General features: G+C 42.2%; 1 protein-coding gene across 1 annotated transcript in view; it reads right to left on the bottom strand.

Moving 5' to 3' along the window:
* LOC121535252 (sickle tail protein homolog) overlaps positions 1–13588 on the bottom strand; it is a 57025-nt gene that overhangs the window by 12068 nt on the left and 31369 nt on the right. The window contains exons 10-13 of the mRNA XM_041842131.2: positions 12411–12547; positions 9238–9385; positions 8621–9146; positions 7981–8275 (exon numbers count right to left, since the gene is read on the bottom strand). Of these exons, the coding sequence (XP_041698065.2) occupies positions 7981–8275; positions 8621–9146; positions 9238–9385; positions 12411–12547 (1106 nt within the window). The remainder of the gene's footprint in view (positions 1–7980; positions 8276–8620; positions 9147–9237; positions 9386–12410; positions 12548–13588) is intronic.

The raw sequence follows: 13588 nt of genomic DNA, 5'->3' as shown, positions 1-13588 counted from the left end.
GAAAGTAAGGAACTTGTCTGCCGGCCTTGCATTAAAGAACATAATTGGTTAAGGAAAACTGTGATAAATAAAAAAGTATATCAGTTTCACTTAAGGACCAAAGGATTGACAGCCGTCCCATATAGATTGCAAAATAGTTGGGAAGAGATCTTTGACGTACCGATCCCATGGCATAGTGTTTATGAACTGACACGCAAAACGACACCGGATTCAAAAAATTTGAATCTTTCAATTTAAATTATTATATAAAATTCTTGCTACCAATAGAATGTTATTTATATGGGGGATACAATCTTCCCAGCTCTGCAGATTTTGCTGTGAAGAGATAGAATCATTAGATCATTTGTTTTGGTTCTGTCCATTTGTAGCTTGTTTTTGGACACAGGTCCAGGAATGGCTAAAGGATTCCAATATTTACCTGGAACTAACCTTGCAGATAGCATTACTGGGTGATCTGAAAAGTCATAGTCAATCAATCAATAATATAATAATACTTTTAGCAAAAATGTTTATTTTTAATTCACAATCTGTAGAAGCAATGAGAATAGAAAGGTTCAGAACTTTTGTAAAACATCACAGTACGGTCGAAATATATATGGCAAATAGAAATCCTATATGGATGGTGTTAAGAGATAGATGGGAGGTATTGAATAGAGTTGAAGGATGGGACTAATAACAAATAACAACAAATAATAACAAAGATAGCTAATAATGTAAGCATACTGTGTCCATAATAAGTATATAGGTTGTATGTTGGGAGCTTTTGGGAAAGAGCACAGTTAGAAAGATATGGCATTTAGAAGCAAACCGGATGGACATCATGAAAATGATCGGAGAGGTTGAGAGTAGAAGAAGTTCAGGAGCAAAAAAATTAATAAATATATATATATATATATATATAGATATAGAATTATTGTAAAATTAACTCTGTCCATAAGGTGTAGATAGTAAGTATAGACCGGAAGTAGAGGCCTGGGCGTTGTTGTTCACTAATTTACTCCAAGTAGGGAAAGGATGGTGGGGTTGAAAAGTAATAAAGGGGAATATATATATAAAAAAATAAAAATAAATGGGGGATTGGAAGTGATGCAGACAATTACATTGATAGAAGATACAATCTATCTGCAATATTAAGCTGATCCATCCCCCCCCCCCAAAAAAATAAAAAAAATAAAAAATAAAAAATAAGAAAAATAAAAAATAAAAAATAAATAATAAGCAGACATTGAATATCCCTTTGAGCATGGTGAAGTTATGAATTACACTTTGGATGGTGTATCAATACACCCAGTCAATACAAAAGATGCAAGCGTCCTTCCTAACTCAGTTGCCGTAGAGGAAGAAAACCGCTCAGAGTTGAATGGCTGTGATAGGAGAAAACTGAGGATAGATCAACAACATTGTAGTTACTCCACAATAATAACCTAATTGACAGAAGGAAGCCTGTACAGAATAAAAACATTCTGAACATCCTGTTCGCAACAAGGCACTAAAGTAATACTGCAAAAAATGTGGCAAACCAATTTACTTTTTGTCCTGAATACAAGTGTTATGTTTTCGGGCAAATCCAATACAACACATTACTGAGTACCACTCCCCATATATATATATTTTTTTTGTCATTTAGCAGACGCTCTTATCCAGAGCGACTTACAGGAGCAATTAGGGATAAGTGCCTTGCTCAAGGGCACATCGACAGATTTTTCACCTAGTCGGCTCGGGGATTAGAACCAGCGACCTTTCGGTTACTGGCACAACGCTCTTAACCACTAAGCTACCACTTAAAGCATAGTGGTGGCTGCATCATGCTATGGGTATGCTTGTAATCATTAAGGACTGGGGAGTTTTTCAGGATAAAAAATTATGGAATGGAGCTAAGCACAGGCAAAATCCTAGAGGAAAACCTGGTTCAGTCTGCTGTCCAGCAGACACTGGGAGATGACCTCACCTTTCAGCAGGACAATAACCTAAAACACAATCTACACTGGAGCCAAGAAGACAGTGAATGTTCCCGAGTGGCCGAGTTACAGTTTAGAATTAAATCTACTTGAAAATCTATGGCATGATCTGAACATCGCACATCGCTGTCTAGCAATTTGACAAAGCTTGAAGAATTTTGAAAAGAATAATGAGCAAATGTTGCACAATCCAGGTGTGGAAAGCTCTTAGAGACTTACCCAGAAAGACTCACAGCTGTAATCACTGCCAAAGGTGCTTCTACAAAGTATTGGCTGGGGTGTGAATACTTACAATACCGGTCAAAAGTTTTAGAACACCTACTCATTCAAAGGATTTTCATTATTTTTACTATTTTCTACATTGTAGAATAATAGTGAAGACATCAAAACTATGAAATAACACATATGAAATCACGTGGTAAACAAAAAAGTGTTAAGCACACCTGTTAATTGAAATGCATTCCAGGTGACTACTTCATGAAGCTGGTTGAGAGAATGCCAAGAGTGTGCAAAGCTGTCATCAAGGCAAAAGGTGGCTATTTGAAGAATCTCAAATATAAAATATAATTTTGATTTGTTTAACACTTTTTTGGCTACTACATGATTCCATATGTGTTATTTCATAGTTTTGATGTCTTCACTATTATTCTACAATGTAGAAAATAAAGAACAACCCTTGAATGAGTAGGTGTTCTAAGTCATTTTTTTATTATTGTTTATTTAACTAGGCAAGTCAGTTAAGAACAAATTCTTATTTACAATGATGGCCTACACCAGCCAAACCCGGACGACCCTGGGCCAATTGTGCGCCGCCCTATGGGACTCCCAATCACGGCCGGTTGTGATACAGCCTGGAATCGAACCAGGGGGTTTGTAGTGATGCCTCAAGCACTGAGATGCAGTGCCTTAGACCGCTGCGCCACTCGGGAGCCCATTATGGGGTATTGTGTGTAGATGGGTGAGAAACTAAATCTATTTAATCCATTTTGAATTCAGGCTGTAACACAACAAAATGTGGAATAAGTCAAGGGGTATGAATACTTTCTGAAGGCACTGTAGCTAACTTAAGTTGTAAATATAGAAAAAAGGAGTTGCCTGGTAATGTGTATGTGTCTTTCAAATCTTGGAATGTTCTCAAACCATTACTGTCCATGATATCGGCAAGGGTACGGATTCCACATTTGGACCATTGGGGGGATGCAAAAGGTCGCCCTCCAGATCCCAAGGCATTATTGTGACATATTGGAGTATGGGCATGCCATTTTGATTCCCAGTTACAATGTTTAAAATCTTTGCACCAAATATAAATTGTGGGAGCAATTATAGGACCAAAGCGTAGTTTACATTGTTTAAGGGATATATCAGTGAAGACCACCTCTTCCAGGGCATTAGGAGACACCATATTTCTCTCTATACTCAGCCAGGGGTGGGAAGAATCATGTCTAAACTATTTAGGATAGATTAAATGCTAATGCCTGGAAATACAATTTAAAGTTTGGTACGGTTAGTCCTCTTACGTCTTTCCCTCTTTGTAAGTTTGTTAATTTTATCTGGGATCGTTTACCTTTCCATATCAATTTTAAAACCGCACTATGAATTTCATCCCAATAGCCAGAAGGGGGAGACATGGGAAGCATTGAACTACAGAAATTCAGCCTTGGCAATATACTCATTTTGACAATTGATATTCTGCAGTTCACAGCAACTGGGATGTTAGTCCATCTACTGTCGGATTGAATTGATTTGTGTGTTCTGTTAAAGTTTCTGGCAATGGTTTTATCTAAGGAAGGAAATATATCTACTCCCAAATATTTAAAATGGTAAATGATTGGGATTCCATAAGTAGAGGATGGAGTACTCCATCGGGGTCCTGAGAGGCAGTACAGTGAGGGAAAAAAAGATTTGATCCCCTGCTGATTTTGTACGTTTGCCCACTGACAAAGACATGATCAGTCTATAATTTTAATGGTAGGTTTATTTGAACAGTGAGAGACAGAATAACAACAACAAAATCCAGAAAAACGCATGTCAAAAATGTTATAAATTGATTTGCATTTTAATGAGGGAAATAAGTATTTGACCCCTCTGCAAAACATGACTTAGTACTTGGTGGCAAAACCCTTTTTGGCAATCACAGAGGTCAGACGTTTCTTGTAGTTGGCCACGAGGTTTGCACACATCTCAGGAGGGATTTTGTCCCACTCCTCTTTGCAGATCTTCTCCAAGTCATTAACGTTTCGAGGCTGACGTTTGGCAAGACTGGCTAGGCCACTCCAGGACCATAATGTGCTTCTTCTTGAGCCACTCCTTTGTTGCCTTGGCCGTGTGTTTTGGGTCATTGTCATGCTGGAATACCAATCCACAACCCATTTTCAATGCCCTGGCTGACGGAAGGAGGTTCTCACCCAAGATTTGACAGTACATGGCCCCGTCCATCGTCACTTTGATGCGGTGAAGTTGTCCTGTCCCCTTAGCAGAAAAACACCCCCAAAGCATAATGTTTCCACCTCCATGTTTGACGGTGGGGATGGTGTTCTTGGGGTCATAGGCAGCATTCCGCCTCCTCCAAACACGGCGAGTTGAGTTGATGCCAAAGAGCTCCATTTTGGTCTCATCTGACCACAACACTTTCACCCAGTTCTCCTCTAAATCATTCAGATGTTCATTGGCAAACTTCAGCCGGGCCTGTATATGTGCTTTCTTGAGCAGGGGGACTTTGCGGGCGCTGCAGGATTTCAGTCCTTCGCGGCGTAGTGTGTTACCTATTGTTTTCTTGGTGACTATGGTCCCAGCTGCCTTAAGATCATTGACAAGATCCTCCCGTGTAGTTCTGGGCTGATTCCTCACCGTTCTCATGATCATTGCAACTCCACGAGGTGAGATCTTGCATGGAGCCCCAGGCCGAGGGAGATTGACAGTTCTTTTGTGTTTCTTCCATTTGCAAATTATCGCACCAACTGTTGTCACCTTCTCACCAAGCTGCTTGGCGATGGTCTTGTTGCCCATTTTCAGCTTTGTGTAGGTCTACATCCTTGGAGAGCTCTTTGGTCTTGGCCATGGTGGAAAGTTTGGAATCTGATTGATTGCTTCTGTGGACAGGTGTCTCCCTTTAAGAGTGTGATCCTAATCTTAACTCGTTACCTGTATAAAAGACACCTGGGAGCCAAAAATATTTCTGATTGAGAGGGGGTCAAATACTTATTTCCCTCATTAAAATGCAAATCAATTTATAACATTTTTGACATGCGTTTTTCTGGATTTTTTTGTTGTTATTCTGTCTCTCACTACCATTAAAATTATAAACTGATCATTTCTTTGTCAGTGGGCAAACGTACAAAATCAGCAGGGGATCAAATACTTTTTTCCCTCACTGTATTTGGTACTTTGTTAGGATCCCCGTTAGCTGTTGCGAAAGCAGCAGCTACTCTTCCTGGGGTCGGTCCACATAAAACATGAAACATGACATAATACAGAACATTAATAGACAAGAACAGCTCAAGGACAGAACTACAGTCGTGGTCAAAAGTTTTGAGAATGACACAAATACAAATTTTCACAAAGTCTGCTGCCTCAGTTTTGATGATGGCAATTTGCATACACTCCAGAATGTCATGAAGAGTGATCAGATGAATTGCAATTAATTGCAAAGTCCCTCTTTGCCATGAAAATGAACTTAATCCCAAAGAAACATTTCCACTGCATTTCAGCCCTGCCACAAAAGGACCAGCTGCCATCATGTCAGTGATTCTCTCGTTGTTGACGAGGACAAGGCTGGAGATCACTCTGTCATGCTGATTGAGTTAGAATAACAGACTGGAAGCTTTAAAAGGAGGGTGGTGCTTGAAATCATTGTTCTTCCTCTGTTAACCATGGTTACCTGCAAGGAAACACGTGCCGTCATCATTGCTTTGCACAAAAAGGGCTTCACAGGCAAGGATATTGCTGCTATTAAGATTGCACCTAAATCAACCATTTATCGGAACATCAAGAACTTGTTGTGAAGAAGGCGTCAGGGCGCCCAAGAAAGTCCAGCGGGCGCCCAAGGAAGTCCAGCAAGCGCCAGGACCGTCTCCTAAAGTTGATTCAGCTGTGGGATTGGGGCACCACCAGTGCAGAGCTTGCTCAGGAATGGCAGCAGGCAGTTGTGAGTGCATCTGCACGCACAGTGAGGCAAAGATGTTTTGGAGGATGGCCTGGTGTCAAGAAGGGCAGCAAAGAAGCCACTTCTCTCCAGGAAAACATCAGGGACAGACTGATATTTTGCAAAAGGTACAGGGATTGGACTGCTGAGGACTGGGGTAAAGTTATTTTCTCTGATGAATCACCTTTCCGATTGTTTGGGGCATCCGGAAAACACCTTGTCCGGAGAAGACAAGGTGAGCGCTACCATCAGTCCTGTGTCATGTCAACAGTAAAGCATCCTGAGACCATTCATGTGTGGGGTTGCTTCTCAGCCAAGGGAGTGGGCTCACTCACAATTTTGCCTAAGAACACATCCATGAATAAAGAATGGTACCAACACATCCTCCGAGAGAAACTTCTCCCAACCATCCAATAACAGTTTGGTGACGACCAATGCCTTTTCCAGCATGATGGAGCACCTTGCCATAAGGTAAAAGTGATAACTAAGTGGCTCAGGGAACAAAACATAGACATTTTGGCCAGGAAACTCCCCAGACCTTAATCCCACTGAGAACTTGTGGTCGATCCTCAAGAGGCGGGTGGACAAACAAAAACCTACAAAATCGGACAAACTCCAAGCATTGATTATGCAAGAATGGGCTGCCATCAGTCAGGATGTGGCCCAGAAGTTAATTGACAGCATGCCAGGGCGGGTTGCAGAGGTCTTGAAAAAGAAGGGTCAACACTGCAAATATTGACTCTTTGCATAAACTTAATGTAATTGTTAATAAAAGCCTTTGACACTTATGGAATGCTTGTAATTATACTTCAGTATACCATAGTAACATCTGACAAAAATATCTCATAACACTGAAGCAGCTAACTTTGTGAAGACAAATACTTGTGTCATTCTCAAAATTTTTGACCACGACTGTACAGTGAGGGAAAAAAGTATTTGATCCCCTGCTGATTTTGTACGTTTGCCCACTGACAAAGAAATGATCAGTCTATAATTTTAATGGTAGGTTTATCTGAACAGTGAGAGACAGAATAACAAAAAAAAAATCCAGAAAAACGCATGTCAAAAATGTTATAAATTGATTTGCATTTTAATGAGGGAAATAAGTATTTGACCCCCTCTCAATCAGAAAGATTTCTGGCTCCCAGGTGTCTTTTATACAGGTAACGAGCTAAGATTAGGAGCACACTCTTAAAGGGAGGAGAATCTGACATTTGTAATTGGCAGTAGTAGGCGTGGTGATCCGACAAACTCATATGTCGACTTTCTATTTTCTTAATTTTAGAAAATAGAGGTGTAGATAAATTATATAAAATCGATTCAGGATATGTTTTATGCCTGTTTGCGTATAACATTTACTCATTTGCTTTTGGATTATGTGCTCGCCAGGCATCATTGAGGTTGTAATTAGAGAGTATATGTTGGAGAGTCTTGGTCACGTGTAGATTGCAGTTAGTCTTATTAGATTTGTCCCGCATGTCCAAAATGGCATTCATGTCTGTCCCAATAACCAGATGGAATTAAGTTCATTCTAACAATATGCTGTTCCGCGAATAATAAAAATGTAGGATCATATAAATTTGGAGCATACACATTAATAAAGGCAATTTTCTTTCCATTATGGATACATTTAAGGAGAGTGATTCTGCCTTCTTGGTCTTCGCCTTTACCCAAGATGGTGATTTCCACATTCCTTATGTATCATTATGATTACACCTTTAGTTTTGTTTGGGGATGATGAAAAAGCAGCCAGTTTGTACAATAGTTCTGCATTCTGCGTCCTTCCAGAGTTTCTTACAAAAATAAGGACAATTACAGCACACTGGTAATCTTGATGCTTCCAACAATTTAATGGGTCTATTAACTTCCATAGTTTCTTACCTGGAAGAGATGCCTCAGTAGGTTGAGGGGCATCTACTTCGTCTTGCAGTGGAGTGTTGAGGGGCAGCTCTGGGTCTGGGAGAGGCTGGGGGAGAGATGGATGGTCTGGAGCTAGGGGTGGAGGGGAGGACTGAGCCTCCCTCCTCCCTGTCTCAGTCACCTCCAGGTCGGGTATGGCCCTCATCAGGCTGGCCTGGGCCTCCTGGAGAATCTGTTCAAACTCACTCCCAGCAGAGGTGGCTACTGAGTTCTGTGATGACCTCCCCTCCTCCAGGTCCCTCTCTCTCTCTGCAGCCTGTGGGGTGGAAAAGAGAGAGGACCAGACGTCTCAATGCCTACCGATCAGAAATGTAGATGCGCTTTACTGAGATTTACTGAGAACTGGCAGAGGGCTCTGTTTAATCATCTTGAGTGATAGTGTGGTCTATATTACATTACACAGTAAGTAACAGTCATCTCAGTTTTAAAGACATTCTTCATCTCAACTCAGCCACCTTGAGCAAGTTTCCTGGACCCAGATTAAGTCCAGTCTTAGACTAAAAAGAATCTCCATTGAAAGATTTTTTTTCTTTCTATGTGTTCTATGTGTTTTTACAGACAATTAAATAATTACTAGGATTATCAGACTGACTATGACTACCTCAATGTCCATGACTATGTGTTTGATGCTGCCACTGTTGGTGTGGATCTCCTCTGAGCCAGGTGGTTGTGTGGTGGTCTCAGTGCTGCTGGCCATGGGTGCCGGTCCATCGCCGCACCAGGGGACCATTCTCTTCTGCAGGGCTGGGCTGTTCTCCCGGCTGCGGGGACTGACCTTGGCCACGGTGGGGGAGTCTCGGCCGTGGGTGGGAGTCAGTGGGGGGCTGGGGTGGTGGTGTGGCAGAGCTGCTAAGTGCTGACACGGCTGCATGTTGATGGGAGAGCTCTTCACACGGTGGACGACGTCAGGTGAGGTGGAGGCCGTGTCTGGCCTGCCTGCAGGGTTCTTGACCTGGGGCTGGGGGGGTCTGACAGAGGTCCTGGGCTGAGGTTTGGGGGATTCCATTGTGGGGAGATTCTTCCGGGGGGGTTCAGACTGGTCAATGGCAGGCTTTACACCCCCCTCTGCTGTGGCTGCTTTGGCTGCTCCAGGCTTGGGATCATGAGGATGATTCTCTGTGACACATCTGAAGGGAACACAGTATTACTTTATTTGACTACTCAGATCATCAGTCATCCTCTTACATGTCCTGGATGATATACAGGGTCAGCATGTACCTTCTGAGACCGCTGAGAGCCTCTGTCAGGGCTTTGACCCTCTTAAGCATGCTGTCCATCTTTTGAGGCTCCTCCTTCAGGAAGCGCACCGCCTCCACCTCCACACACAGCACCGTCCGCATCTTCCCATGCAGGCTTGGGAACTCACCTGACAGAGGGGAGGGAGGTAGTGGAGGAGGGAGGGACCAGAAGATAGGGGGGGGGGGGGTATACAGAAGATAGCCCTATTTGGTAAAAGACCAAGTCCATATTATGGCAAGAACAGCTCAAATAAGCAAAGACATGGTCAGTCAATCCGGAAAATGTCAAGAACTTTGAAAGTTTCTTCACGTGCAGTCACAAAAACCATCAAGCGCTATGATGAAACTGGCTCTCATGAGGACCGCCACAGGAATGGAAGACCCAGAGTTACCTCTGCTGCAGAGGATACGTTTATTAGAGTTGCCAGCCTCAGAAATTGCAGCCCAAATAAATGCTACACAGAGTTCAAGTAACAGACACATCTCAACATCAACTGTTCAGAGGGAACTGTGTGAATCAGGCCTTCATGGTTGAATTGCTGCAAAGAAACCACTACTAAAGAACACCAATAAGAAGAAGAGACCTGCTAGGGCCAAGAAACACGAGCAATGGACATTAGACCGGTGGAAATGTGTCCTTTGGTCTGGAGTCCAAATTGGAGATTATTGGTTCCAACCGCCATGTCTTTGTGAGACGCGGTGTTGGTGAACGGACGATCTCCGCATGTGTAGTTCCCACCGTAAAGCATGGAGGAGGAGGTGTTATGGTGTGGGGGTGTGGGGTGCTTTTCTGGTGACACTGTCAGTGATTTATTTAGAGTTCAAGGCACACTTAACAAGCATGGCTACCACAGCATTCTGCAGCGATACGCCATCCCATCTGGCTTAGTGAGACTATCATTTGTTTTTCAACAGGACAATGACCCAACACACCTCCAGGCTGTGTAAGGGCTATTTGACCAAGAAGGAGAGTGATGGAGTGCTGCATCAGATGACCTGGCCTCCACAATCCCCTGACCTCAACCCAATTGAGATGGTTTGGAATGAGTCGGACGGCAGAGTGAAGGAAAAGCAGCCAACAAGTACTCAGCATATGTGGGAACTCCTTCAAGATTGTTGGAAAAGCATTCCAGGTGAAGCTGATTGAGAGAATGCCAAGAGTGTGCAAAGCTGTCATCAAGGCAAAAGGTGGCTATTTGAAGAATCTCAAATATAAAATATATTTTGATTTGTTTAACAATTTTTTGGTTACTACATAATTCCCTAAGTGTTATTTAATAGTTTTGATGTCTTCACTATTATTCTACAAAGTAAAACATTTTAAAAATAAAGAAAAACCCTTGAATGAGTACAGTGGGGAAAAAAAGTATTTAGTCAGCCACCAATTGTGCAAGTTCTCCCACTTAAAAAGATGAGAGAGGCCTGTAATTTTCATCATAGGTACACGTCAACTATGACAGACAAATTGAGATTTTTTTTCTCCAGAAAATCACATTGTAGGATTTTTAATGAATTTATTAGCAAATTATGGTGGAAAATAAGTATTTGGTCACCTACAAACAAGCAAGATTTCTGGCTCTCACAGACCTGTAACTTCTTCTTTAAGAGGCTCCTCTGTCCTCCAATCGTTACCTGTATTAATGGCACCTGTTTGAACTTGTTATCAGTATAAAAGACACCTGTCCACAACCTCAAACAGTCACACTCCAAACTCCACTATGGCCAAGACGAAAGAGCTGTCAAAGGACACCAGAAACTAAATTGTAGACCTGCACCAGGCTGGGAAGACTGAATCTGCAATAGGTAAGCAGCTTGGTTTGAAGAAATCAACTGTGGGAGCAATTATTAGGAAATGGAAGACATACAAGACCACTGATAATCTCCCTCGATCTGGGGCTCCACGCAAGATCTCACCCCGTGGGGTCAAAATGATCACAAGAACGGTGAGCAAAAATCCCAGAACCACACGGGGGGACCTAGTGAATGACCTGCAGAGAGCTGGGACCAAAGTAACAAAGCCTACCATCAGTAACACACTACGCCGCCAGGGACTCAAATCATGCAGTGCCAGACGTGTTCCCCTGCTTAAGCCAGTACATGTCCAGGCCCGTGTGAAGTTTTCTAGAGTGCATTTGGATGATCCAAAAGAGGATTGGGAGAATGTCATATGGTCAGATGAAACCAAAATAGAACTTTTTGGTAAAAACTCAACTCGTCGTGTTTGGAGGACAAAGAATGCTGAGTTGCATCCAAAGAACACTATACCTACTGTGAAGCATGGGGGTGGAAGCATCATGCTTTGGGACTGTTTTTCTGCAAAGGGACCAGGACGACTGATCCGTGTAAAGGAAAGAATGAATGGGGCCATGTATCGTGAGATTTTGAGTGAAAACCTTCCATCAGCAAGGGCATTGAAGATGAAACATGGCTGGGTCTTTCAGCATGACAATGATCCCAAACACACCGCCCGGGCAACGAAGGAGTGGCTTCGTAAGAAGCATTTCAAGGTCCTGGAGTGGCCTAGCCAGTCTCCAGATCTCAACCCCATAGAAAATCATTGGAGGGAGTTGAAAGTCCGTGTTGCCCAGCGACAGCCCCAAAACATCACTGCTCTAGAGGAGATCTGCATGGAGGAATGGGCCATAATACCAGCAACAGTGTGTGAAAACCTTGTGAAGACTTACAGAAAACGTTTGACCTGTGTCATTGCCAACAAAGGGTATATAACAAAGTATTGAGAAACTTTTGTTATTGACCAAATACTTATTTTCCACCATAATTTGCAAATAAATTCATTAAAAATCCTACAATGTGATTTTCTGGATTTTTTTCCCTCATTTTGTATGTCATAGTTGACGTGTACCTATGATGAAAATTACAGGCCTCTCTCATCTTTTTAAGTGGGAGAACTTGCAGAATTGGTGGCTGACTAAATAATTTTTTTCCCCACTGTAGGTGTGTCCAATCTTTTGACTGGTACTGTATCTTAAAACATTACAGAACTGACTGTGGTTATCCACAGGTTGTATATGATTAATGCTGCTACTGTGGCTATGGAGTACCTCCTGCTATTGGTAACTCAATCACTTGAACGTCTTCTACCTGTGGTCAATGATGTGCTAACCTCTAGCTGCAGCCCCAGACAGTACTCACCTTTAAGTCCAGCTAAGGACTCTCCCACCCTCCTGAGGTTGACAGCTCCCTCCTCCACGTCCCTGAGGGTGACTGACGGCTGACCTTTGCCAGAGGACGAGTCTCTCCTCAGATGGTCCACATACTCCTCCAGCTTCCTGAGAGACACAGGTTCCACATCTGGTCATAACATTACAGTAAAACCAATGGTCATGCTTGGCATGACAAGGAAAGACATTGGTGATTGGCATATTTATGACGGTGCTCACTGTTCAATTAATAAATTGTTCAGTTTTTGCATCTTCTCCCAGGCACTGTAGTTTTTGCATGGTGATTTCTCCTAATGTAATAACGAGCAATAAACACAAGATGGCAGCGAAGTAAACGTTGAGTTCAAGACATAAAACAGATTTTCAAACCTTTGCAGTAAAATATAATAGTATGGAAGTATGGAATGTAAAAACATAATATACTCAGTCATTCAAACAAGATACTAAGTCGTTCAAAAGAGATAATAAGTTGTTAAACAACTTAGTATCTTGTTTGAATGACTTAATTGTTATTTTGTCTAATTAGGCCTAATTTGTTCTGCAGCTTGTCAGTGAATGAATCCTGCCACGGCAGCAGCTACTCTTCCTGGGATCCAGCAAAATGAATAATAATAATACGCCATTTAGCAGACGCTTTTATCCAAAGCGACTTACAGTCATGCGTGCATACATTTTTTGTGTGTATGGGTGGTCCCGGGGATCGAACCCACTACCTTGGCGTTACAAGCGCCGTGCTCTACCAGCTGAGCTACAGAGGACCACAGAAGGCAGTTATACAATTTAAAAACATTACAATACATTCACAACAGATTTCACAACACATTAGTGCTGTAATGGTTGCTGTAGCCATTTATTCACTGATTCCATACATTGATATAATTATTCATTGACAGTTCTTTGATAACCTAAAGTAGGGCTGCTTTTGAATGACAGAGCATGTAAGTGGGCGTGTGTGGAGTGAGGAGCAGAGCATAATTGAGCAGATAAAAAAATGATGTTGGCCTTCAATTTGGCTCTGGTACTGCTCAGCCACAAGCTCTGGGCATGCTCTGCCTAGCATTTTTTATTTCCTTTATCACTATTCTTTTAATTAGGCCTATTCGGTGGTAATTATTTAGCCTACCCCACCACAGTAGCCTAAATCTTGTT

Source organism: Coregonus clupeaformis, chromosome 21 (assembly GCF_020615455.1).
Source record: "Coregonus clupeaformis isolate EN_2021a chromosome 21, ASM2061545v1, whole genome shotgun sequence".
NCBI lineage: Eukaryota > Metazoa > Chordata > Actinopteri > Salmoniformes > Salmonidae > Coregonus > Coregonus clupeaformis.
This window is presented reverse-complemented; position numbering and strand designations above follow the sequence as displayed.